We start from the raw sequence: 25,983 nt of genomic DNA, 5'->3' as shown, positions 1-25,983 counted from the left end.
ATCGAATCCTGTATGAATGTTCTCAGATTCAGTTATAAATCAAAATCTAGACAGAAAAAACTTTTTATTCAAGAAAAATGTGTTGCATTTTTACTCTGGATTGATTTATTTGGTAGTTTTAACAGTTATTTATGTACATTTTGGTTTGTGTCTGGCATTTACAACCCAAACGGAAAGAAAACCCCCAAAACATTCATTCCCTCACAGAAAGTCCCAGAGTTTTCCTCCTTTTCCTTTTAACTTGTGCTTTGGTTTTTGTAAAACTCCGTATAGGTCTGGCACCATGAAAATAATTAAGGAGGAATGGAAGCAGAAAAAAAGAAACAGGAAAAATACATCAATTAAACACCTGAAAATCATAAAAAGCTCAACTGTGGCAGTTTCCAGTTGTTTTTTCTTGATTTAACTGTGAGTCACAGATCGTTTTGGCCTCTTTAATACATCACAGAAACATTTTCTTCATCTTTAAATTGAATGAATTTTCCCTTTGAGGCAAAACTGAATGCAGATGGGACAGTTTTATAGGACACAAGGAAACAAAGAAGAAACCGGCAGCGTAAAAATCCTTTTTAAGGATAGCTGCATAGCTGTTGTTTTCTTGTTGTCAGGTACAGTGACACAAACACAAACACATTCACACAAGCTCACACAACAGAAAGGAGCCAGTGCACCAAACATTTCATCACACAGTCGTAATATTTAAGGCAGATTATGCTTTGGACAGAGTGCAAGAAAATACAGTGGGTGGATAAAATAACTGGGAGGTTTCACATTATGATGCAAGCTAAATGTTGCACGCTGCATCAAAATGTTGAGGTGTTTCTGTTATTTCATCCACAAATATCTGTCAGGATGAACAGAAAAAAAAAACATGGCAGCACATTTATTCAGCATTTCCAGCTAAACGGAATAAACTTCTCTCAGTCTTTATCAACGTGGCTTTTCTTTGCTTTTTCAGCAAATTTTTATAAGCTTGAACTCTAAAGCCGGTCTCAGACTGACGACGATATAGTGTTTGATTAGACAGTTAAATGATACTGAGACGTGCCTCTTTCACATCACAACTGATCCTGGGCCAAAAACTAACACATTAGCCAGAGAACAGGTGACGTTTGGCATTTAAACTGGTCAAAGTGACAGAGTCGGATAAAAAAAAGAAGCTGCTTCCTGAAAACAAAAGATTCAGTAAGAGATATGAGAGGTATTTTATCAACCTGGACCCAGATCTAAAGCAGGAGTGGCTGTAGGAGCCCGACCTTAGCTGATACAGACCCGAGGAACATGCCAGCCCTCGGGGACAGTGGAGCTGTTTTCCAGCTCTGAAGTGCTGAGGCTTTTTTCGTCGCTGCGACTTTCTGACTGGAGGATTTTTAAAGTTCAAAGAAAGGCTTAGTACTTCACAGAGGCTTAGATGGATTTACTCCCCAACACACTGAGACAGAGGCAAGAAAACCAGCAGGGGTACATATGTATATGTGTGTGCTCGTTAAACAGGTCAGAAGTCACAAGTGCTGTGTATCGCTGAGAGTGTGTATGATACGGAAACAGGGCTCTTCAGAACCTTTTGCCCTAAATATCATTTCAGGATGCTCAGCATCATTTCCAAAACTTTCCAAGACTCTCATGGAGTTCAACATTTTGAGACCTGGAAAGTGACAGATTTTTTCTAAAGCTTTCCAGACCTGCACCCACCACCCCGACCCCAGGAACCCCCCCTCCCACCTTCCCTAACTACCTGCTTCTGTGGCAAACAGGGTTTTCCAGGTACTTGATATCCATCCCAATCCCGCAAAATTAAATTCCACTTCCTGCTTACCTAACCAGTTATCCTATCAAGTGTCTCCCCGATTTTTCCCACAATAGCATCCATGAATCTGAAAACCTCCTCTGAACCCACGTCTGTCCACCTGCCGCATGGAGAATTTGTTGGGTCAACTTTCCTCCAGCCAGGAGGGGGCGTCTGTGCTGGGGTTGCTGAGGTGTTCGCTGGCCTGACCGATGTTTTGCTCGAGGAAACGGTGACATGATAAACTGTGAGCTGCTATGGCGCTGTGCAGCAGCCATAACTGGTTATGGAGGACTTTGACCTGCAGACAGGTCCAGAAAGAAAAGTAAGTCCATTCTGATTTGAATGTGAAAACTTTTACTTTTTTAAACTGTTCTGAAATGATCACACTAATGTTTGTATTTTTCAATCTGTCCCTCTCACCTTGTTCTCCTCCAGCAGCTTGACTTTGACGGACAGGTCGTCTCTGATCTTCTGGTACCTCTCCCTCTGGCTCTGGAAGGCTTTCTGCGCCTGCTCCAGTTTGGGCAGCGTGACGGTGTCCCGGGGCCCCAGGTTCAGCTCCTCCAGGTCGACTCGGTACGCGTCATACTCCACCCTGAAATCAGGGGTAGCGTTTTTATAAATATTCAGAAAGACCTCAACAGGGAACAGCACACTGAGGAAATGATGTTCTGTGTTTCCCAGGAAGACTTTTGGTGAGCGTTCCTGGATTTCTGTTGCCATGTATCTGGAATGTCGGTGCACAACGGTGCTCTGGAAACAAATCTTCGCTCTTTACTCAGAGTGTCCCCAACAAGAACGCGTGACATTTACCACTGATGATGGATATCTGCTGTGTCGTGTCGGGCGCACCTGACAGCCTCGTACTGCTTGCCGTTGATCATGGTGTCCTCGATGGTTTTGTTCACCAGAGTGTTCATGTCGGACGTGAAGGAATTGATGGCCGCCACCAGAGTCTCGCCGCTCTTAGACAGAAACTTCTGAGCCTCTGCGTTCACACCAAACGCCACCTGATGCATTACATGCGTCTGAGTTTTATAAAGGTTTACAACCACAAAAAAAACAACAAATCACAGAGTAAAGGAGTAAACAGCTACTTTACTATTAGTCATGTTATGGTATTGTCTGCTGGTTAGCAGTTTCTTTAGGTATGATGTGGCTCTCAGTGGTTTTTCTCTCAGACTCACATGCAGCGTCGGCGTTTTGACGCTGAGCTCGGTGAAGGCGTCCCCCAGGGTCTTCTGTGTCACTGTGAGCTGGGCGAGCTGACTGGCCAGCGTCTGAGCCAGCTTGGTCACGTGATCGTAGCGTTGCCGGTCGTCTCTGAGCAGCTCGAGGCGAGGCTCCAGGTCCAGGTCCACCGTACGAGATCCACGACCGAGCTTCTCTGACAGCGCCTGTCTGGTACACTGCAGAGAGAGAGAGTCACAGCTGATCACACTGATATTTATCGATTATCAATAAGTCCTGATAGACTCTTCTCACTTTATATGTGGTGATGCTCCACTTGCGGACTCTCTGCAGCTTCTCGCTCGCCGGGTTCTTTCCGTTGCCTTGAACAACCACAGGTCCCAGTTTTTGTGGTGTCACTGGGATGTCTGGATGTGGGGTCAAAGGTCAGAAAACCTAATGTTTTTGTTGTCACTTTGTCACTTTTGCAAACACATTTCAACAATCAAACCTGTGCAAATACAGTAACATGAAAGCGTGCTACATCTTCAGTCTGAACACACTTGATATCTTACCTTTGCACTGCCCGGTTTCCATGGTGACCTCAGCTGTGGCGACATCAGGTGAGGTGACATTGTTGTCGGTGTGGCTGCAGTTACTGTTTGCTTCCTGTACAGAAAGCAAACAGACACGTGTGTTACCTCCCTTTCCTGCTGCATCTTTCTGTGCTTTGGAGTTTAAATGTCCTAAAGCTCTTGAACGCAGCATAAGTCTCAGTTCCTAGAAGGGGTATCCAACGGTAAAAAGGTCAAAGGTCAGGAGTCAAAGCAACCGTGACAACACATGGAGAGATCACCGTGGGAACCGGAGCCTACAGCGGCCAATCAGAAGCCAGATCAAAAGGTTGTGAGGTTGCCACAGAGATGATGGCTACCTGTTGTGATTGGCGGCAGGAAAAAGAGGTCAGAGGTCACTGGAGCGCTTAAGACAGGAAATAGTCACCTGATGCAGATGAGAGGTAATTACACACACGTTTATACTTGTGTACTGTCTTTGTGAGGACCCTCAACCTTAACCTAACTTTAACCAACCGACTAACCCTGACCCCGAACCCCGACCTGATTCTAACCTGAACCCAAAACCACGTCTGAACCCTCAAACCGCCACGAGTACAGCAAAACAAGCGCACACACACACACAGACACACAGACACACAGACACACACACACACACACACACACACACAGACACACACACACACACACACACCTGTGGATGAATTTGGCTCAAAGTTGTTGTGTCAAATTGAAGAGACAGTGAGGCATGTAGTGACGCAAAACGAGCCTCACACACACACACACACACACACACACACACACACACACACACACACACACACACACACACAGTTTCCACCTTTGCTCTTTCTAAAGGTTAGACAGGCTGATGTGAGACAGGAACTGCTGGTTTCTCTTAAAGGGACAATTCATCTAAACCTGCATGATTTTGAAAGATGTCCGAGTGAACGTTTGACAGAAATTCCCTGGAGGAACCGACAGGAACCGACACACGGTTCTCCTCATCAGCTGCTTTACTTTTCACTGCTGCTCTGCACACAGGTGAGTCACCCGCTGACATCACGGCAGCACGACCACTCCCATTACCTGCCGTCACCCGAAAACCATTAACCACAACAATGGTCGTCTTATCAGACACACAAATACGTTCCCATCCACTCGCTGTCGCTGCTTATCGGTCCGGCTTTCTCTTGTTGTCATGACAACTGTTGATAACATTGTCGAGGGTGTTAGCTCGCTGCTAAACGCCGTTTCTGCTCTTTCATTTGACTGGTTGCACAACGTGCTGCTGTGTGTGCAACGACTGTAAAGAACAAATGAATCAACCACACGTCCGTTTTATATCTGTGTAATTGACCAATCACACGCTCAGGCCGTCAGAGACACTGAGACACAGGAGGACTAATGAGTCCATAATCAAACAGGCTGGAGCTGCAGTCTGTGGCTGTGGGAGCATATAAAGTCACATGGTCCTGGAGTCCACCTGCACGCCGCAGCAGAAAGGCGGAGCCTCAAACCCACTGGATTTTCAAGAGGCATGAAGTAATTCATTGAATAAAGAAAGTAGCGCCTCCTACTGTCAGTCAGAGTGAATTTAAACAGCAGCAGGGAGCAGAGAGATGCTTCTGTGGCTTTCATGCCGTCTCACCCTGGGAGGAGTTTCTTCTTCTTCTGCCTCTGTGATGTTGGACGCCACGTTGACACCTCCTGTCTGCTCCTCCACCTCCATCTTCTTCTTCCTCAGGAGATAAAACAGGAAACGTTTTTCAGATCACAGAGTAAAAAGGAGTTTTTTTTATAAGATAAGAAAAAAATGTGCATTATATTTTTAACTTTAAGTGTTGAAGTTACAGATGCAGCCTTGTTCATTGAGAACAGGTTTGTTTGTCCTGGAAAACCAGGTGAGAACATTAAACTGTGCTTCATATGTTTCTACATCCTTACTGTTCTGTTGCCTCATTACATTACCAGGCTTCTTTACACCATTTATAGCAGAAGACATATATTTAGATTGACTTTTGACTGTAGCTGCCTGATGTTAGGAAAACAGCTGGGCTCAGGGATCTGTTCCTGTGGATAAACAGCAGCAGCTGGTGGTGAAAAAGGAGAAGCACACACATGTGATAACACACCAACCTGCAGGGAGACGACTGCACTTCACCAGTTCATCAAACGTAAACAGATTTTAACAATAATCCATAAAAAATTCTCCTTTTTCATATAAAATGTTTTTTTTAATATATTATAACGACAAATGAGTTTAAACTTCAGACCTGGACCTGAACAGCTGTGTCTCTGTCCATGCTACTGTCACCTGTGTCCATCTAATGCTCAACCACTGCTTTAACAGGCTGCAGCTGAAGAAACAAACACACCTCACACCACCTGAGAGCACAACACCACCACAACCAACCGTGTCCTCAGCAGAGACAACCAGCAGCAACATGAAGACTTTACGAGTCAGTGCATGTTTCAGAGGCGACGAGGCCCAGCCCTGAAACGTTGCATCAGTGTCTCTAAGCCTCAGAATCAAAAAATAAAAAAACCAAGCAGAGTCACAGTGAGTCACTTTAATCACAGGAATACTGTTTTTATTTGGGTTAATGTTTAGATGTTTACTGCAACTTTACCTGTCACAGGTAATAAGCAAATTTCCTTCGAACTTTATTTAGAGTGAGTGCAAAGTACAAACACCTTCAGCGTATGACGGGTAACACAGTGTGAAGCGTGAACTTTGACCCCTTATACCTCTTAATACTGCCACGAAATATGAAAATGAAGTTGTCTGTACTTCTGCTTAATAAAAGGAAGATAAACTTTACGGAACGAGCTCAGTAAACTGCAGCCAGTAAAACAACAATCCATCAGCCTGTGTTTGATCAGTCGATCGACAGAAAATCGATCAGATTTTGATCGATCACTGGTTCATTCATTGTCATTTTCTGAGAAGAAAAGCCAAAAAACTCTGATTCACAAACTTTCTACATTTCAGAAGCTTTTTTACTCATTAATCCTCACAGATCATCACAGATCCAGCCGCACTACAGCATGTACAGTTTATTAGATAAACCTGGACTAAATTAAATCAATCTACCAATAAATCCTACTTTTATGAAGGTTTCCATGCTCTGTTAGAGTTATATAGTTGTTTTCCAGTGAGGATGGACAGAATAACAGAAACACCTCTCTGTATCAGTACATCAACACAACTCAACAGACTTCAGCCTGGAAAATGAGCAGAAAGTGGATCAACTTCAGCTGAATGTTCCAAATAAAAGTGTTTTAAAGGTGAAGCTACTAAAGACACCGTGTTCCCTCAGGAACCAGGGAAACTCCGCTTCAATGAAAAGTCTTTAAACGACTAATAATCAACAAGTGATCGGTTTCTGAGGCGTGTGGAGCAGAGTACAGGGTGTTTGAAACGCACAGAGCTGACAGTTCAAGCTGTTTTTACCTTCACGGCTTCAGAAACAAGCCTTTTCCTCTCACCGTCACAGTTTCTTCGTGTTTCCGCCTCAGCGACTCATTTTCCTTCATCAACAAACCTGGAAAACAAAAAGTTGTGAAGCAGAAACGAGTCAAACACACCCGGAAATGTTTTTAAGCTTTTTTTCTCCACAGGACACGCTCGATGTTTTTACCTTGTGCAGGCCGGAGGGGCGGTGACACCCAAAGGTCAGTCAGAGCTGTCAGACAAAGTAACCCCGAAAAACCGGGCGGTGCTGTGTTTACAAAACAAGCTACTTTTTTTAAAAGCTTAAAACTCAGAAAAAAAAAGACAAAAAAAAAAAATTAAACTCAAAGAACTAAAATATATTTGATTTATGAATTTTATTAAACACAAAATCACTTAGACACTTTTTAAAAATTAAATTTGTTATATATTTAAATTTGAAAGTGCTTACGCCTGTGTTTGGTAATATAGAAAATCACAAGTTTGCACAAAGGCAAGTTTAGTTATAGGTCATGAGTCTAAGTCCTCGACACTCTAATGCTGTGGATTTTGACCAGAAACCAAAGTTTTTCTTTCTTTTTTTTATTTTAAATTTTCTATATATCTGTAAATATCAAATGTTTTATATAAACTGAACTTCAGGGGATTTAAAATTCCAAAGGTTTGAGCTGGAAACACTGAGGACGTGACTCCAGCACCTCGTCCAGACTAAAAACACTGAAGCCTGAAGAGGCTCAGACATGGTCTCCTCCTTAAAGCTGCACTTCACTTTTCTGGCCACTTGAGGGCAGAAGTTGCATCAACATTTTTGTAAAATCACAAATCGTTTTGGATTGTGAAAGCATGAACACACACCTTTTTTTTATCTCAGTCTAAAAACTGACCTGCGTGTAGAAAAGCAGCAGCTTTTCCTCTAAACTTAAAGCAGTTTCCTGTTAAACCGGAAGATAACCGACAGCAGTGAAGCTGCAGTTCGCTACCTGAGTGAGAGGAAGTAACGCTGAGGGTGTTGTATTGTTCCTGCTGCCTGTTAACCACTGCACTCTTCATATACTGAGTATACAAAGCGAGCCTGGACATCAGCTGTCCTCTGCTGTTAACCAAATGATCGGTTTCATGCTGCACAGGTTTTGAACCTGTTTACACTGAAAAAGTGACAAAAAGATGAAGATTGAACGAGTTGTGGGGTCCAGGAACAGGTACTGGTACAAAGTTAGTATGAAACAGGACATCAATGTCTGCAACCCAAACTGAGCCGCATCAGATGTTGTGTCACTTCACACTGTGCTGTGCTGCAGCGCAGTGATGGGCAGCGGCGGCGCCTCAGTGGTTGGCTCAGCCTCCTCACAGCAGCTGGTTTCCTCCCACAGTTCAAAGATTTCGATGATAATGGATGGCCAGTGTCACATGTGTCACATGGCACTCTGATTTCTTTTATGGAATCGTATTATCCGTCTCAGCGATTCCCAAACAGGGAAACATGCAAAAATAAATAAATAAAATCCACAAATATTGTCATCAACATGTTTTTCACTCAAACAGACAAACAGGCTCGTCAAACCCCCGCACTTCCTGTCAAACCCACCTTCACAGAAAGAGCGAGGGTATTACCCAGAAGCCCAGATGTCTTATAACAGGAGTGAAACAAACAGACGCTGAGCGTTGGTTCAAGATCAGCACTTTATTTTCCATGTCAGCAGAACTGAGCTCATGGTGAAATGACAGCACTGATGCCACAGCCTCATCAGTAACACTGATTAAATTCCACGGGTGATACACATAGAATGAGATGAAAAATGTAAGTTTGACAAATTTAAAACCAAAAACCATAAAAACCAGATGATTGAGGGCATATTTTTAGGGTGATAATCCAATGATGTCCTTCACTATGTTTACTGCCACACAATGACCTTATTCCAGACACGAGACACATGTTCTGAACGTGCTGTGCACATGTCCAAAGCATGTCTCACCTGGAAATAAATCCAATCAGGATGTTCTGTTTACAGAACCTCTATCAGATTCCCAATGCTGTCATGTTTTAGTTGTGGAATATTAATGTGTGTGTAAATGTAGGGATGTTGACGCGGGATGACCTCAGTCGTTACATGCCTATTTGCATGATGACATCATCAGATGGCGGCCTTGCCTCATTGACCTGTAACTCTGCAAAAACGTACAGAATAAAAATAAATTAAAAGCGAAAAATAAGCAGAGCAGGCAGGACTCTGGATCCTGGTCTCTGGTGTGACAGTTGCATGTCCACCATCCACCGCGACCACCAGCTTCATTCATTCATTCACAAAACAACTGTTTGCTCTGAACTCACCTCTCTTCCTGTCTCTGCATATGAGTCCCAGTAGGATGGTGGACAGCAGGTAAGGAGCTCCCACCAACAGGTGACGCAGAAGGGTTGAGACAGAGAGCAGGGGAGCTGGGGGGTGCTGGCCTGCAGGGGGCGCTGCACAGAGGACAGAAGTTACTTTCTTATAGACTGACAGGGAGAAATGTGCTCCTCTCTCATTTCATCAGATATAACAATCCACACCGACTCTGACAGATTTCGACCAGACTTCCTGCGTCTTTCACGTCTGTCCTCTCATTTTGGATCCAAGCATTAACTCTTAAAAGCTCCCTGGATCCAGAGAGAGAGACAGTCTGAACTGTTTAACTTCACACAATCAAACTGAAACTTCCTGTAAAACATCTCCTCACCTCTGACCTTCAGCCAGCTCTCAGGCGAGTCTCCACGTCCACGGCTGTTACACCTGTACAGTCCTTCGTCAGATCTGGAAACACTGCCGATGGTCAGGTTTCCTGTGGAGCTGGTCACGATGAGGCGTCCATCTTTAAAGAAGTCGGCTGTGAGGTCGTCGGCAGACATTACGTCTTTTCCTCTGCAGTACAGAGTCACGCGGTCTCCCTCCATCACAGGAAGGACTGGACTCTCCAGGATCACAGAGCCACCTGAATGAGACACATGTGACGGGCTGATAGTCCTCTCCACTCCTGAACCAGTTTCCTTCCTAATTTTGACTTTAATGACAGCAACCACCTACCAGTGACAGTGATGTTGACGGCGTTGCTGGTTGTTCCCAGTCCAGTTTCACACCAGTACTCCCCACTGTCTGTGGCAGGGAAGGCAGCAGTGATGGAGCAGGGGGACGGACATGGGCTCACCTGTGGGACAAATGGACCACCAGAGAAGCTGCAGGTAAATGCAAACAAGCTGACTCTGATTTGAAAGCAACATCAAGTCAAAGACGGCGAGTAAAAGCGTGACAGCTGGGAGGTCGTGGGTTTGATTCCCTGACAAACCTCTCCATCCTCCATCCTCTTCATCACTCTCCATCCAGTCCACTGCTCCTCCTCACAGCTCACAGAGAAACTGTCATATTTAAAGAACTGGGACTTTTCAGGGGTGACTGTCACAGAGACTGGGGGAGGGACAGGGGGGAGGGGGGTATATCAGTTCACATGTCACTGACTACACTTCATGTTTTGTTCTCAGATCACTGACTTTAATCTCACCTCGTGCTCGACCAGGATCCAAGGAATTCATCACTGAATCGGAAAATGAAACACAAAGATCAGATTCATTAGAAATAAACAGTCAAACTTTTTTTTCTTTAGTTTGTTTAGTTTTGTGGTTTGTGAGATTATACTCAGTTCCATGTTTTCTGCCTGTTTTCTAAACTCTTTGAACCATGTTGTGAAAAAGTCAGTTTTCACTTAAACATTTGACATTTTAAGCTGCTCATGGTTTCACTTTAAATACAGAAATGCACCATATTAGTGCACAGGATCTGAGGTGGACCTCAGTATGTGTAAGGTCACTGCACGGCTGACTCATACTAATGTATTTTATTAGGTTTTACTCTAATACACGTTTTTAATTTGAAGCTATGAGAAAACACAGCTCTCTGCAGAAAACATCAAACCATCAGATCTCAGACGTAACAAAGAACTCAACTGGAAATGAGCCACAACCCATTAAACCCTCACACACCATTTAAATACCCAAAGTTGTGTGGGAGTCCACAAACTTTTGACCAAGTAGTGTGGCCATGAATAAATGTATTTTTAACAGACAAAAACACTGTGAGCTGAAGCAACAAGAGGAGACACAACACAAAGACACACAATACACAATGTTGTGTTACTTACAGAGAAGTAGACAGAGAGCTGCTACCTCCATGATGACCTGCTGCCAGCTGACAGACGGAGAGAGAGAGAGAGAGAGAGAGAGAGAGAGAAAGGACAGAGGACAAGAGAGAGAGAGAGAGAGAGAGAGAGAGAGAGAGAGAGAGGACAGAGAGAGAGAGAGAGAGAGAGAGAGAGGACAGAGAGGACAGAGAGAGAGAGAGAGTCCCCAGCACAGCCGATGATAGATCCTGTCAATAGATAGATATTGACAAAGGCAATATGGTGAGGTGACATCGTTTACAACACAATTTATACGAATCGTGAAATTCCACCAGACACAGAGATTCAGCCGGAGGCAGATTCATCAGTTTAAAAAGCTTTTGCAGGATATTTCAGTTGTCTGAGACAGAAAACATGAAGGTTTTAAAGTTATTTTTATAAAAAAAAACCCCAAAACAAACAGAAACAGTTGAAAAAATAGTAATTAAACTAATTAAACTGTTCCGTCAAATTTTATATTGTACTTCTGTTATTCCTTCAGAGGTTTGTTGTCATTCTCGCGACATCCTGTGGTTCTACGTGACAAGCGCACCCGACAGGGCTACGGGCTCTCGCGATACTTGAGCAGTCCAAAGGTTTTTTTTTTTCACGGATCCCACTCAAAACACACAGCGGTTGGAAAGTTGGTTTTAATCCCAAAAAACTTGTTTTTTTAACGTCGGTAAGAGACGCCGGTAAAGCTCCTGACATGTTAAAGTGTTCGATTATATACAGTTTATTGATTATGAAGTAGTTTCATAACCTTTTAGGGTTTTTTTTAAAGGTTTTCCCTCGTGTTAGCAAACTAACGTTAACAGAGCAGAGTGATTAACGCAGCTTTTTCATTTGTTATAGCTAATCCACAAACCTGTGCAGCTTCATTAAACCGCTGTAATAACGCCACACACTGCTTTATTACTGTGTTATTCACGGTGAAAGCCTCTGACATTAACCTGCTCTCATCCTGTCTATTTTCAGACGCACAGATTATCACCGGCTGAGATTCTGTGGATGATTAATGATTTGATTTTCTCATTTATTGCCCAACTTCATCCAAACAGGAGGCGGATGGACGTCAGACCCTGATGAAGGTGATGGTGATGGTGATGAAGATGAGGCCATCAGACTGTTGATGTGCTGTGAGGAGGGAGAGGAAAGATGAGGAGGATGAAGCTGAGGGTGAACCGCAGCCAGCTGCTGTTTCTGTCCAGGGAAGAAACATCTGGAATCTTCCAGAAAGAAGGAGCGCTGGGAGTCGGACGACAGGAGAAGGGTGAACAGACGGACTCTGTTCTGTTCTGCTCTCTTTTTCTTCCTCTTTGTGTTCTCTGGTGTTCTTATTTGTTCTGTTGTGTTCACTCTGTCCTCCTCTGTCCTCCTCTGTCCTGTTTTCATATGTCCACATCTGTTCTTTTCCCTTCCTGCTCTCAGCAGTCTGAGTTCAGCTGCCTTGCTCTGCGGCTCCTCGGCCGTCTTCATCTATTTCCATCGTCTGACTCACTCTGACTTTAGTTTCCGGGAACTTCTGTGTGACCAACAGTGGAACAGCATCGTGAACAAGTGTCTCCACTCACAGAAGTTAAAGAGCCTTGTTGCTGCAGGTTTTTCTGATGCAGATTTTCTTGGAGGAAACAATCCTCACGTTCAGACGTTCTCTGTCTCAGGTGTGACTCAGAGGTTTTGTCGGCTGAGGGGAAACATATTGTTCATCCTGAAGAAACAGGTGAGAGACAGAGAGGAAAAGAAAAAGAACATTAGTTTGGACTTTTGTCTGTGGAGACACAGGAAACTCACCTACTCATGTTCTTCATAAATAATTGAAGGACTTATTGTTTGTCATTCTTTGACTGTGATTAAATATGAAATGATTTTCTGCAAAGATTTTAAAAACTCGAACCGGGACAGTTAACCTGAGATATTTACCCAGCTCCTGTGTGTGCAGGGCGGGGAGCTGGAGGAGGTGCTGCTGCTGGAGAGATGTGACGTGATGAAGCTTCCTGGCGACAGCACACGACTGGCTGTCAGTACGTAACACACACACACACACTCATGCTTTTACATGTAATGTTTGCCAGCTAAGTAGAGGCGTGTGTGTGTGTGTGTGTGCGCAGGCTTCGAGAGCGGCGACCCTCCTGTGCTCCTGCAGTCGAGCAGCTCCGCAGAGTGTGTGTCCTGGCTCGTCGCCCTCAGAGACGCCAACACAGAGACGCTGAGGAGACGCATCGCACACCTGGGCACGCTCATTAACACACAGTCCTCACAGCACACGCAGCAACACACACACACTGCCTCACACTGCACTGTGGGAGGTACAGGTGAGTGTGTGACTTGTAAACATCATGTAGTTTGCAGTGTTGTCAGTGGGTGTTGATGTAATGTTGTGCTGTGGCCACAAGGTGGAGTCGAGTCTGCTGTTAAAGTCTCTCCACTGCACCTGGCTGTGGGTAAGCTGCACACGCTCAGAGCAGACTCACTACTTTAATTTACTGTTTGTAAAATTTGTGCCTTTATGTGTTTGGATAATAGTTTTATATTCACACACACACACACACACACACACACACACACACACTCTACTGGTTTCTCTTTCTCTCAGAGTGTCGAGCTGTGGTTTCAGTGGCAGCCGGACTCCTGGTTCAAGTTTGTGTGATTGACACACACACTCACACAGTCAGGAAGCACTGCTGCTCAGACACAGTGAAGGTAAACACACACACGCACACACACACAGTTAGTTTCCTCACTAGGTCAAAGCACTGAGGGTTAAGACTTAGTTTTAAAGTTAAGGTGAGAGTTTAGTTTGATAGTAGCTGTGGTTTCTGTGCGTTTCATGTCGTGCTCGTCTGTTACTGAGGTGATGAGAGGAAGCTGCGTTCTTAAATATCTCATCACATCTTTTGTTTCATCAAACAGTTGAAGTTTTTGTCACTTTCCTGAGGCTGGGTGAGAGGTTAGGTTTAGGTCAAGCTCACGATAAGTCTCAGTGTCGTGTCCTCTGAAGTCACAGAAACACAACTTTGTGTGTGTGTGTGTGTGCATGTGTGTGTGTGTGTGTTGCAGGCACCGGATGAGAAAGTGTTTGTAACATCTGTGTGTTTCCGTGGCGACTACCCTCTCTACCATCACAGCAGGATCAGAGTCACCGTGTACCACGCAGAGGAGCCGACAACACACAGCACAGTGAGTGTGTGTCAGTGAGGTGTGTGTGTGTGTGTGTGTGTGTGAGTGATGTGTAGATATGTCTGCAAAATTGTGTATATAAGAGGATTATAGTGCAAAGGATATGTACATGTGTAATACCAGTGGTGGTAGCTTTTGAACACACACACTTGATTTCTCTCTCAGTTCAGTTAATCTCTCTCTCACACACACACACACACACACACACACACACACACACACACACACACACACTCACACAGATAGGAGGGTAAATCGAGGATAGCTGTGGAGAGAAAGTGAGATTTCAGACAGATATTTACGGTTCGGGTTTTGCTCTCTCTCCTTCATTTCTGCCAAACTCCAGCAGGCTCCTCACTAATCTGCATATTTCCCATGATGCCGAGGGCCGTGCGTTTTTAATCCCGTCGGCCGTGACGAAAAAGGAGGAGGTGCAGGGGGAAAAGGTGATCGAGGGAGCAGAGAGACGCTCGGCCGGTGTGTGTTAGGCTTTTCAGAGACGAGCGAAGCCGCGTTCTCAGCCCGTGTTTCAGGACTGGCGGATTCTTTCTTTCCGGACGTTTTTTTTGTTCCCATGCTGACGGACGCTCCCGCTCTTCTTCTTCTTCTTCTTCTTCTTTTGTTTCCATTTCTCTGTCTGTAAATGAGATGAGATGACACCATGAGAAAGAGAAATTCTTCAAGCAGCTGCTGCACAGTCAGTCATTTAATCTAATGCAAAATTCAGTAGTGCAGTAAGCTCTAATGTCAGTGGTGCATTCAGGTGCAGGTGGGAATCTCCACGTCAAGTACTGCACAGTTTGAGGTACAGTAGCTACTCAGAGTAATCAGATTACTTGTTGTTGTACAGTGTAACTTCATCAGTGTGACTGTGGATCAAACACAGATGTTCCCGAGCATCGAAAACTGATCTCGTCGTTTTTCTTCAGACCGTTTCAGATTTAAATCAAACTTCAAATTCAGTTCAGTCAGTAGGTCGGACAGACATTTTGTTTTTGTGCAGCAGAGACTGAGCTGGTCATTAAAGCTGCAGCCGATGTGAGAAAACAGGAAACACAACAGAGACAGAAATAAAGAGACAGAGCACAAACAGGAAGGAAGAGGTTTTTTTTTTTTAAAATTATTCTGGTGATGCTGTGATGATGGCGTGCAACAAGTGTTTCTGTCCACCAGGAGACAACAGCTCCTCTGCTGGACAGGTAGGAGAATGCATGCTAACACACACACACACACACAAAGTGACTGTAAACATTCTGTGGAGTGAGTCTGAGTCGGTCAGTGTAGTTTGTGTGTGTGTGTCTAGATTTGATGGGGATTAGCATGTAATCTTAAAAGCCTCTTGTTTTTCCCAAGAACTCAATGAGACAGATTAGCTCAGTGTGTGTGTGTGTGTGTGTGTGTGTGTGGGTGTGTGTGTGTGGGTGTGTGTTTTATTGCCCAAACCTTCAGATGCAACCGAGGAAATGTGGCAACGTTTCATCAGTACAGAGTTAACGTCTCAATATCCTGTTTGTTTGTTTCCTTCCTTTGAAACTCGCAGACGTTCTCATTTACACGAAAACTTAAAATGCACCATTTAGAATAAGTGAGTAAAAAATAATTGAGACTGAGATTAAATGAATAAGGTATCACTGAATGCAGCCTGTGTGGACGTTTGGACGTCTTCATTCACAGGTGATGGTCCCACACTGCTCCATCAGTGTCACCGTACATGCACAGTGTTTCTGTGTCGGGTGATTTGAGTGCTTTTCACTCGTCAAGGTAATCCTCTGAGCTTCTGATTATCGTCATAGCAACAGAGTGATTTTAATGCCGCTGCTGTGTGCGTGGCCGTGACCCCGTGATGATGATGAGTTCCTGTGTGTGTGTGTGTGTGTGTGTGTGTGAATGAGCCATTTATTAATTAATGTTACTCTACATCAGGAAGAAGCTTAAAGCTTAAAACTGTGCAAAGGCCCTTTATATAACTTGGAGCAGGACACGGCCTGCGTGTAGTTTAGGGCTGTTTGTTTTTAGGAAATTGGGCGTACCCTGTCACGTGACTGTTCCTGCTGTTTTCATCATGAAGTGTGTTTTGTGTCTGACGCTGTACTGATGCAGTAAAAACTGGAGCGCAGGGTTTGGTTTTCCACCAACAGCCACACAGATGAATGTGATCAGCTCGTTTACAGAAACTCACGTGTGGAGATTTAAAAGACGCAGCAGCTGATTCGCACATCGAAGGAGGAACTGAGGCCTGAAAGGGAAGAAGCTGAGACAGTGAACATTAAACTGATTAAGTAAAACTCATTAAAAATACATTAACTATGTTTCACCAGCTGTTATGTCCTTAAATAACAACATCAGCAGCTTGATAAGTCCTTTCTTTATGTGTCCAGCTGAAGCTTTAGGTTTAACCAGTTTTCAAACTGGGACATTTTGCCCAGAATTGAGTCTCTCAGGCAGCACTTTAGAGTGGTGGTGAGACAAAAATAATGAGTTCTTAAAATTAAAGTTAAAGTTTGTTTGATGCCCTTTATGAAACCATACAGTTTGTTGAGTTCTTGTCTGCTAACTGCAGTGCACTAACTGCTCGGGAAACAATGGCAGGGAGGGAGACAGGATCTGTTTGCAGGAAAGCTCTGCCTCAGAGACAATCGAGGGCAGACTTTCCGCTGCCTTTCATTCCAAACCAAACAGAAGATGTGAAACACATCACCTCCTGTGCAGGCAAACACAGCCACTGTTCAGAGGAGTCACAGTTTAATGAGCTGTCACAGTTCACTGTAAGATAAAACCACTCTCTCTTACTTTCTCTTTCTGTTAGAGGAGCTTTCTGGGTTTCACCTCCTTCTCCATCAGAGATCTGCTCAGGTCCAAGGAGCCTCACATCTCTGTCGGCCTCAGGTAAACACACTCCTCTTTCAGCTGTCCCTGAAACCTTTGTCCCTTTGTCACCTGTCCTGTATCACTGTCCTACACCATCATACACCACACGTTCCTTTAAATTCCCCTTTAACCCTCCAGACTGGACAGTGCTTCCTTTTATCTGTTGTATATTCTTTATGCATTTCATTGTACAGATTAATTAACAGATAAAAGTCAAATTTAACTTGTTTATAATCTTACGTTCTCTGTCTCAGAGAAACCAGCCCCCACACACAGTTTAACTCCTCATTACCAAACTAAAGTCAATGTAAACCACCACACATTCATCCTAAACACATCTCAGGTTTTACTCTACACACCATTCACCTCCTTCCTTATATCCTCTGCCCGTTTTCCACCTCATGTCAATGAAGCCTTTTGAAGTGAATGAAATGCAGCTCATAGAGGTTTAGGAGCTGTCACCTGATTGGACGTTGCTGGGATATCTGTAGCCAGAAGAGGAAGTGAGAGGTGGGGTGTGTGTGTGTGTGTGTCTCCACCTCCACAGAGAGCAGAAAAACACAATCTCTTCCTGTTTCTACATCACAGCATCTTCAGAGAGACCGACAAACAGACGCAGGGCAGAAGAGGGAGAGAGAGAGGGGGGGGGGGGCGAGAGACCTAGGCAGAGAGTGGGAGAGCGGGTGAGCCAGGTGTAAGAGTTCAGTAGGTGTGTCTGTGCTGACATGTTTCCTACAGGTTTATCTCATTACTCAACACATACCTGGCACAGGTTGGCAGAGCGACAGAGCAGGGTGCTGCTGCTGTGAGTTAGCCAGAGTTAGTTAGCTGGTTCAGTTTTCTTTATGGTTTGCTGTGATATTTTGTTTTTGGATGATATTACTGTGTCCACCAAGATACCGTCATCAGGCAGTAAGTTAGTTACCTTGTTATGGAAACACGTTAGCTTTGCTCTGCTGGTTATCTTTCTTCTCGTGGGTTTTATCTTACTGATTCCAGATTAGATTTTCTCAGTTATCGTGTTTGTAGTTAGTTTCTCTTGTTATCTTGTTTCTCGTCTTGCTAGTTAACTTTACCTTCTCCATGTAGTTATCAGGTCTTCAGTTAGCTTTGTCTTGCTTGTAATGTTGTTATTTATAAACATTTCCTGTCAGTTATCTTGTGTCTAGTTACCGGTCTTGCTAGCTTTGTTGTTACTAGTTAGCTGTTACTGTTTCCTCTACATGGCGTCTTGTTAGTTATGTTTTTTCTGGTTAGCTATTCTTGTTTGGTATCCTGTGGTTTTACTGTTAGTTACTCTACTTCTGGTTAGCTTTTCTTGTTAGTTATTTGCTGTTAACTTTGCCTTCCAAGTTATGTTGTTTTCGTTTAGCTTTTCCTGTTTGTTTTTTGTTTCTAGTTTGCTGGTTATTTTCTGTTTTGCTTTTTCAGTAATCTCCTCTAACCTCCGTCCTGGTTAACTCCAGTTAAATTTGCTCATTAGCTTAACAATGCTAGTTGTGTTTTTCTCTATCGAGCTCATCTTTTATTATTAACAATATTTATTTTGTCTGCAGAGTTTTTTTTAAAGAAAAGAGTTTACGTTTTTGAAGGAACTGGTTCATAATGTCTCACAAACTTAGTTATGCTCAGTACATTTGTCTTCCTCGTGCTTAGTGTGAACGTTTATTTGCCCTGTAGTTTCAAAATATGGAACTGAGCTGAGAGATGGGCAGGGAGGGGAAGTGAAAGGTCAGGAGAGCTGGTGTGAATGTTTTTACATGAATTAACATCACTCCACAAGAGGAGGCGATTCACTGTCCTGCTGAAGGTAAACGTCTTCCTGAGCACACTCTGGCCTCTCTTCTCTTCTTTCTTTCCAAACATCAAAACTGTTCTTCCTTGCCTCCTGTGTTTCTTCGTTAGGACGATGGACGGAGTGAACGAGGTTGGGGAGGTGAAGGTGTCCCGTCTGCAGATGGAGGGAGAGAGAGATGATAAAACTCCTCCTGAGCACAAGGTAGAGGAGGAGAGAGGCAGAAACGCTGGGTCCCTTCTGTCGCCCTCACTCTGAGTATCTTTGTTTTAGAGGGAAACTGTAGCTCACAGGTGACTCTGAAAGGACTGAGAAGTATTTTCCCTCCTTCATACCATCGTTCTCTCTCTGTCTGTTGCTCCAGTGTCCTGCTTTGTGTGTCAGTCTTCACGGCTCAGTCCACGACAAGGAAAACAGTCCGATGATGAGAGCTGGTGAGACACATGTACAGGACAACGCAGGATTTTTCTACTGTTCAGTTACCTTCTGTCCTTCAGGGGTTCAGTTGTGTGAACATGTTTCTGTGCTTTTGTGTGTGTGTGCGTGTGTGTGTGCGTGCAGTGCTGTGTTCCCAGGTGTGTAAGGTGTACAGGTTTCAGACGGAGGATCAGCGATGGATGCTGGTCAGGGAGCAGCTGTCAGAGACGCCGCTCTCTTTCTCTTTACCCAAACAGCTACTGAGCGCGCTCATACGCGAACACACAAACAGGTATGTGTGTGTGTGTGTGTGTGTTTAGAGAGAGAGAGCCAGGCCTTTGTTTTTAGTTTCCTGGTTAACCAGTTAAAACATAGACGTTCACATTACACAACTGTTTATTCACATTCAACAGTCTGTCCTGGAGGACAGTCCTGAGAGGACAGTCTGTCCCGGAGGACATCCATCGTGTTACATTGTGGTTGTTTGAATGAGAAATGAAATAAATAGTTGTACAGCAGGATCAAAAAAAAAAAAGAGTGAGAGAAAGAAGTTCAGACCTGGCTAAGTTTACCACCTCCACACAGCTGGCTGATCACAGCATGAAGTGGGTGGGAGAGGTTTGGTTTCAGAAAGGTGCAGATATTTTTCTGTGCAGCCCTCGTTCTAATTCAGCATCGAAAAGGTGTGGGAGGAGGTTTCAGATGCTTTTCCACCATTTGACAAGCAGTTTTGACAGAGTGTACCAGAGCCTTAACTCTTCTGTGAAAGAAACTGGTCCAGCAGACTGGGACGCGTGAAAGAAACTGGTCCAGCAGACTGGGACGCTTGAAAGAAAACGCTGACCTCATCTCAGATTCATCTCAAACGAGCCTGCTGTCATCGCTCTGTCTCAGGGTCCAGGAAGTGAAGGAGCTCGGTGACCTTTCACCCCACTGGGATGGGCTCCGCCACGATGTCATCAACCACTGCAGCTACCTGATTGGCTGTTATCATGAAACACTCACTGAGCTCAGCAAACTCTCAGGTGAGGTCAATTAAAGCTGTGATAAATATGAAGCTATGGTCGGCAGCCCGTTAGCTTAGCTTAGCTTAAAGACTGGATTATTGGTGCCGTTGATGTTTTCTTTATTCAGTCGTGTTTTACTTCGTTGCAGCAGCGACGTCCTGCTTTAAGTCGAGCAGCAGTAAGTCAGACAGACACCTTCAGTTCGTTCCGACCAACCTGCACTCTCAGAGGATGGAGGTCACTGATCCAGACAGCACAGGTGCATCCAGGAGCTGGTTTTCTTTTTCTCCTGCTCGTTAACACTTTTATTCACTGCTCCATTTTTTTTGTGTGTAGATGCCACAGTGCTTATCTCATATAACTCACTGTAACGGCCTCCCTGTGTCTCCAGGTGTGTGGTATGACGTTATAACATTTGGTGCTCCGGCTGATCACCACCAGGCCTTTAAACATGGTGGACTGAAAAGACTTCTCAGCAAACACACAAACCACTGGGACAGGTGAGGTCCTCACCTCCAGACGTCAGACGTTTCAGACGGTCTTCTTCTCCTCTTTCTCTGCTCCTCTTTCTCCATTCATCCGTCCATGTTATACCGAACAGCTTTTCTCTTCCTCTCTGTCGCTTTATATTGTTGTCTGATGGTTAATCTCTATAATCTCTGCTCTCTCAGGATTAGTGATGCTGCATTGTAGATTACCGCACAAATACATCGCATTTTGTTGAATTATTTAGCCCGTCAGGATCCTCAGTTTGGATCCAGCAGCTATAGGATGAAAAAAGAAAACACGATATTCTCATATTACCTTTATAATGAAACTGTGGTTTAGTAAAAAGGGATTTCACAGATTATTGTATTTGTTTAAAACTAAATGTAATTCCAGATGCTGTTTTTATTTTACTCCTCCATCTCTCTCTCCAGCTCCGTCTCTTACTCTCGAGACGAGAGCTCCAGAGCCAGGGAGCTGCTGACCAGCGTGGCCCAGCTGCAGCCTCTGGTCTTCGGGCTCGCCGAGGAGCTGCTGTCCGTCTCTCTGGAGCTGAACGCTGCTCGTCTGCAGCAGGTGCTGGACAGCCTGACTCTACAGGTGAGGAGGGAAGGAGAACACAGGTAAGGTGTTCTTCTTTGACAGGTGACAGGTGAATTCCTCTTGTCTTGACCTCTTCTGTGATTTTCATCCAGACGGAGCAGTTTGTTCACGCGCTCAAAGACGAGCTGGTGAAAAGCGCCCTGCTGGCGATCCACAACCAGTGCACGGCCAACCTCAACAGCAGCCACGTCCACAGCAACGGGTTGCTCTGTGACAACTTGCCGGGCAACCTGGAGGACCAGCCGTCGCTTGGCCTGCAGGACGCTGTCCGACGTGACAGGGAGTACGACGAGGAGGAGTGGGCAAGTTGGACTGTGTTTGTTAGGCCTCAGCTTGCTTTAGATGGTTTTATACTGTTATAGTTTTTATATATGTGTGTGTTTGTGTAGGACAGGACGTGGGCAAACGTAGCCAAGAGTCTCAACTGCATCATGGCCATGGTGGACCGGCTGCAGGGGCGGGAGGACCGTCCTCAGGAGCTGACATCAGCAGAGCAGCAGGAATCAGCCGGCGACACAAACACCGGTGGGACTGTGTTTCATGTTTCCGCTGCTGTTTCTGTGACCTGGACTCTGTGAAAATGTCCTTAACTGAAGCTCCTCCTCGTCTGTCTCCTCCAGCCTCTCCCTCCTCCTCCTCCTCCTCCTCTGCCTCCTCCTGGCAGGAGCAGCTGCTTCCTCTGGTGGTCACTCTCAGGGACTGTGTGCGCGAAGCTGTGACGAAGGCGCGAGCCGCCATGACCTTCGTGGTCCTGCAGGGGGCGGTGGGCCCGACTGTTGACCAGGGCCCCGCACAGATCGTCCACAGACGCCACGCCGTCTTCAGCCAGGCGGTGAGAGAGAACCTTCGACATGACGAAAATAGTTTTTAGGTCTTTGATTTATTTTTGATTACATGTCGTGTAGGTGAAGCATCTTTGTCAAAAACTGTTTGAGAGACAAAATGAAGAAGGCTCAGACCTCAGCTCCACCTCAGCTCCACCCGGGCTGGTGCTTTAATAAAGATGTTGCTGCTCTGGTACCTACTGTCTCTCTCTCTCCCCCTCAGCTCTCAGCAGTAGTGTGTGGATTCGTGTTGAAGCTGTACGAGGGTCTGGAGGATCCTGACTTCCTGCTGCAGCTTCACTCTGTGGGAGTCCTGGCTCAGTTTGAAAGCCTGCTCAGCACCTACGGTACACACACACACACACACACACACACACACACACACTAACCTGCTGCACATGCTGTATGTGGACACACGTGTGTATGTGTGTGTGTCAGGTGATGAGGTGGGGATGCTGGAGGACATGGAGGTGGGTGTGGCCGACCTGAGCGAAGTTGCGTTCACTGTCACCGAGGCGAAAACAGACCAACCAGACGACCTGCTGCCCACGCTCACTGGAACATGGTAGGAGGCAAACACAGTCACACACACACACACACACTCGTACACACACACAGTACACCTAAGCGCAGTGTGTGTCCATCTTCAACCAGGGGCAGTTTTGTCGTCGAGGTCCCATTGACCCCGGAGACGTTTGGGCCGTTGCCACAGCAGCTTAAGGAGGGGCGTTTGATACGAGTCCATCCTGTTCTCTTCAACATCGGGATCAACCAGCAGCAGAGTCTGGCTGAGAGGTACACACACACACACAGACACACAAACACCAGCCGACTGAGCTGTTCCTATTGGCTGGGCTGATCCAGGTAGCTGTCCAGAGGCAGGTGAACTGAAAATTGACTGTACATGTTTGTTTTCAGGTTTGGTGACAGCTCCCTGCAGGAGAGAGTGAATCAGCAGAGCTGTGAGCGTCTGAAAGCGTACTGTAACACGCTCAGAGACAGACTGCCTGACGCGGGTAAGACTCAGGAGCCGCTGCCATTTTAAAGCTTTTACTTTTCACCATATGTGGAAACGGTGGCTTTTATTTTGCTGCGTTGTTGCTTTAGTGTCTTAATATGGACTTTTGCCTCAGTGTAGAAGCTCTGAGGTGGAACAGACCAGAAACCAAAACCAGCTGCAGACACTGAACTGAACCAGTCTCTCTCTCCAGCTGGTATCCAGTCGCTGTCAGACCTGTTGTCGTCCCTGGACCGAAGTTTGGAAGCCAGGAAGAGGAAGAACGTGGAGGTGCTGTGGAATGCTGCGATGGTGAGACGTGTGTGGAGGAAGCTGCTGCGGCTGCGTGCGGCATCGAACGCACGAAACAGATCGAGCAACAGCTCTCTCTGTGTGTTTCGTGCAGGTGTGTCGTAACGTGAACGGCATCCGTCTGACCAGCTGTAAGAGTGCGAAGGACCGCACGGCGATGTCAGTGACGCTGGAGCAGTGTGTGTTACTGAGAGAGCGACACACACTCGGGCAGCGGCACTTCAGCACCGCACTGGACTGCATGAGGAGGTGTGTGTCTGCGTGTGTGTTCATGTGTGTTTTTACTCTTCCTCCCTTCCGTCCTCTCCTTTGCTGTTTCCTTTCCTCTGCTTTGTCTTTCTCTTTTCTTTGCTCTTCATGTCCTTCTCTTTCTTTCCTTTGTTTACCTTTTCTCGCCCTCGTCTTTTTAATTTCTTTCTTTCCTTCTCTTACCTTTCTTTTCCTTCGCTCACTCACCTCCTTTGCTTCCCTTTCTCCTCTTTTCCCTTATTTTTACATTGCTGACCATTTTCAGTTTAACTTTTTCTTTTTCCTCTTCTTTTTCACTTCATGTCATTCTCACTTCTTTCTTCCATCCATTTCGCTGCTTTCTCTTCCTCACTTTTTTCTTCCTTCCTTTCTTATGGGATCACCATCGTCCATTTTTCTGTTACTTCATACTTTCATTCCCATTCGTACACACAAACAATCCTGCTCCTCCAGGTCTCGTCTGTCCTGGGGACACATGCTGGGCTGTTATGCCCAGTCAGGGTTCACTGTCTCTGGGTTAGATCCAGGGGAGCGTCCCTCTGGTCTCCAGGGCCCGTGGCTCCCGCTGTGTTTGGCCCCCAAAGCTCCCAGACGACACCTGTACCCGGTGGCCTTCCTCCTGGTGACCTCTCACCTCCTGGTGGTTTGGCTCATCCTCAGCCTGGTTATACTGCTGGCAAAATACCAGTAGTCTTTTTTTCTCTGTTTGGTTTGTGAGACTCAGACTTCACTCGTTCCGTCCTGATGAAATGTCGGGTTTCTGAGATTCCACAGACGAGTTACAGAGGAGTAATAACAAGATGTTCACATGGTGAAGCTCAGAGAAACAGCTGGAAAAAGCCTCTGTCCACAAGCAGCAGACACGTCTCTGACATTTAACAGCTGATCTGTTTGTTTTTTGCATGAGACGCAATGGAAACATTTATTTATCTGTGATTTACAACTTATTTTATCATTATTTCTTATGTGCACGTAGGTCAGTGTTCACTCTGTTCCCTGTGGGTTATTTTGCTGTTGTTTTTCTATATAAATAGATCAAACAGGTGTGTGTGCGTGTGTGTGCGTGTGCACAGGGATGGCTGCAGGATGGAGAACGTGCAGAAGAACGTGGGCAGCAGGAAGTTCGCCTTCAGCAGCGTCCAGCTCCTCACCTTCCCCAAACTGTACAGACCTCCAGACGGCAGCTATGGATCCACACACTGACAGTTTTTTAGTTCTTGTACAGGTTATTTTATTATAGGGTTGTGTTTTTTTTATCATGTGTGTGTTGTGTCATAAATGAATGTGAATTTTATTTTAATGACCCTCTGCACTGTTCACTGTGGCTGCAGGTGTTTGATTTACAAACATGTTTCTGCAATAAATTATACTTGATTCCAGTCTGTCAAATATCAAATGAATTAAATAAGAATTTGTAATTAATCGAATTATAATACAGTTACTGTCGTCACAGATGACCTGAGGGAGGGTTAGGGTTACATCTGTCACTATTTACCGTCATTTTACAGACAAATGATAACGACACAGTAATAAAACAGTGACGTGGCCGCTCTGCTTAATCAATACTTTATGCAGATTTTGTTGCCAATATTTCTGACGGAGGTTCTTTACTAAATTAAATCGACCCACCACCGTTTGAAGCCCCAGGTCAGTGTTTTCTGCCGGGCCGCCGGGTGGCGCTGCTCAGCATCGCTGCCCACAGAGCTGCGTCATGTCAGACCGAGTTACACACATTTAGAACGGAAATGAGATGATCTGCCTTTCAAAAGAAAGAAGAAGAGTTGGTCACTTAGCAAATTTAGTCTACACAGTTAACTGGAGGAACAGATTATATTTAAAGTACGTGAAGTAATTAGAATTTCGATCATCAAAATAGCTACCAGGTAAATTTTTCTTCACTGACTGATCCACGAATTTACTATTTGTTGGTAATGTACAGGTAGGAAGCACTCCAGCGTTGTAGCTGACGGAGGTGGAGCCGATTTTAATTGCTTCAACAACACATCACAATTTATAAACTTATCACATAGCTGTCGACTGCTTCTTTGTCGATTTAATCATAAATTAAT

General features: G+C 45.1%; 3 protein-coding genes across 9 annotated transcripts; 1 reads left to right on the top strand and 2 right to left on the bottom strand.

The window, feature by feature from the left end:
* Window positions 1-47: 47 nt before the first annotated feature.
* On the bottom strand, window positions 48-7,133 carry LOC121177382 (arfaptin-1-like). Of its 3 annotated transcripts, none has more exons than XM_041031707.1 (8): window positions 6,992-7,133; window positions 5,186-5,276; window positions 3,535-3,628; window positions 3,275-3,387; window positions 2,977-3,198; window positions 2,642-2,799; window positions 2,210-2,384; window positions 48-2,087 (listed from the first exon to the last, which is right to left on the bottom strand). In XM_041031707.1, the coding sequence occupies exons 2-8, from the start codon at window positions 5,264-5,266 to the stop codon at window positions 1,932-1,934; spliced, it is 999 nt and encodes a 332-aa protein (XP_040887641.1). In that variant the 5' UTR covers window positions 5,267-5,276; window positions 6,992-7,133; the 3' UTR covers window positions 48-1,931. The 3 variants fall into 3 exon arrangements, with proteins under 3 accessions (XP_040887641.1, XP_040887642.1, XP_040887640.1); XM_041031708.1 differs by having other exon boundaries at window positions 5,186-5,272; XM_041031706.1 differs by having other exon boundaries at window positions 5,186-5,272; window positions 7,027-7,133.
* A 1,571-nt stretch (window positions 7,134-8,704) lies between these two features.
* LOC121177388 (high affinity immunoglobulin gamma Fc receptor IB-like) lies at window positions 8,705-13,064 on the bottom strand. The gene is made up of 8 exons (XM_041031720.1): window positions 12,971-13,064; window positions 11,159-11,385; window positions 10,523-10,555; window positions 10,310-10,428; window positions 10,051-10,171; window positions 9,707-9,958; window positions 9,321-9,452; window positions 8,705-9,157 (listed from the first exon to the last, which is right to left on the bottom strand). The coding sequence occupies exons 1-8, from the start codon at window positions 12,985-12,987 to the stop codon at window positions 9,096-9,098; spliced, it is 963 nt and encodes a 320-aa protein (XP_040887654.1). The 5' UTR covers window positions 12,988-13,064; the 3' UTR covers window positions 8,705-9,095.
* On the top strand, window positions 11,787-25,290 carry LOC121177318 (type II inositol 3,4-bisphosphate 4-phosphatase-like). 5 transcript variants are annotated; one of them, XM_041031598.1, is made up of 26 exons: window positions 11,787-11,858; window positions 12,238-12,449; window positions 12,841-12,899; window positions 13,119-13,200; window positions 13,288-13,491; window positions 13,573-13,620; window positions 13,773-13,879; window positions 14,237-14,356; window positions 17,163-17,242; window positions 19,130-19,223; window positions 19,384-19,453; window positions 19,581-19,728; window positions 20,331-20,461; window positions 20,595-20,702; window positions 20,835-20,943; window positions 21,364-21,529; window positions 21,625-21,834; window positions 21,922-22,057; window positions 22,153-22,364; window positions 22,580-22,703; window positions 22,795-22,921; window positions 23,011-23,151; window positions 23,275-23,372; window positions 23,568-23,665; window positions 23,760-23,914; window positions 24,988-25,290. In XM_041031598.1, the coding sequence occupies exons 2-26, from the start codon at window positions 12,335-12,337 to the stop codon at window positions 25,115-25,117; spliced, it is 3,072 nt and encodes a 1,023-aa protein (XP_040887532.1). In that variant the 5' UTR covers window positions 11,787-11,858; window positions 12,238-12,334; the 3' UTR covers window positions 25,118-25,290. The 5 variants fall into 5 exon arrangements, with proteins under 5 accessions (XP_040887532.1, XP_040887531.1, XP_040887533.1 ...); XM_041031597.1 differs by having other exon boundaries at window positions 20,592-20,702; XM_041031599.1 differs by lacking the exon at window positions 24,988-25,290 and having other exon boundaries at window positions 20,592-20,702; window positions 23,555-23,665; window positions 23,760-23,902.
* Window positions 25,291-25,983: the final 693 nt, after the last annotated feature.

The sequence above is a fragment of the Toxotes jaculatrix genome, chromosome 23 (assembly GCF_017976425.1).
Source record: "Toxotes jaculatrix isolate fToxJac2 chromosome 23, fToxJac2.pri, whole genome shotgun sequence".
NCBI classification, from domain to species: Eukaryota; Metazoa; Chordata; class Actinopteri; family Toxotidae; genus Toxotes; species Toxotes jaculatrix.
This window is presented reverse-complemented; position numbering and strand designations above follow the sequence as displayed.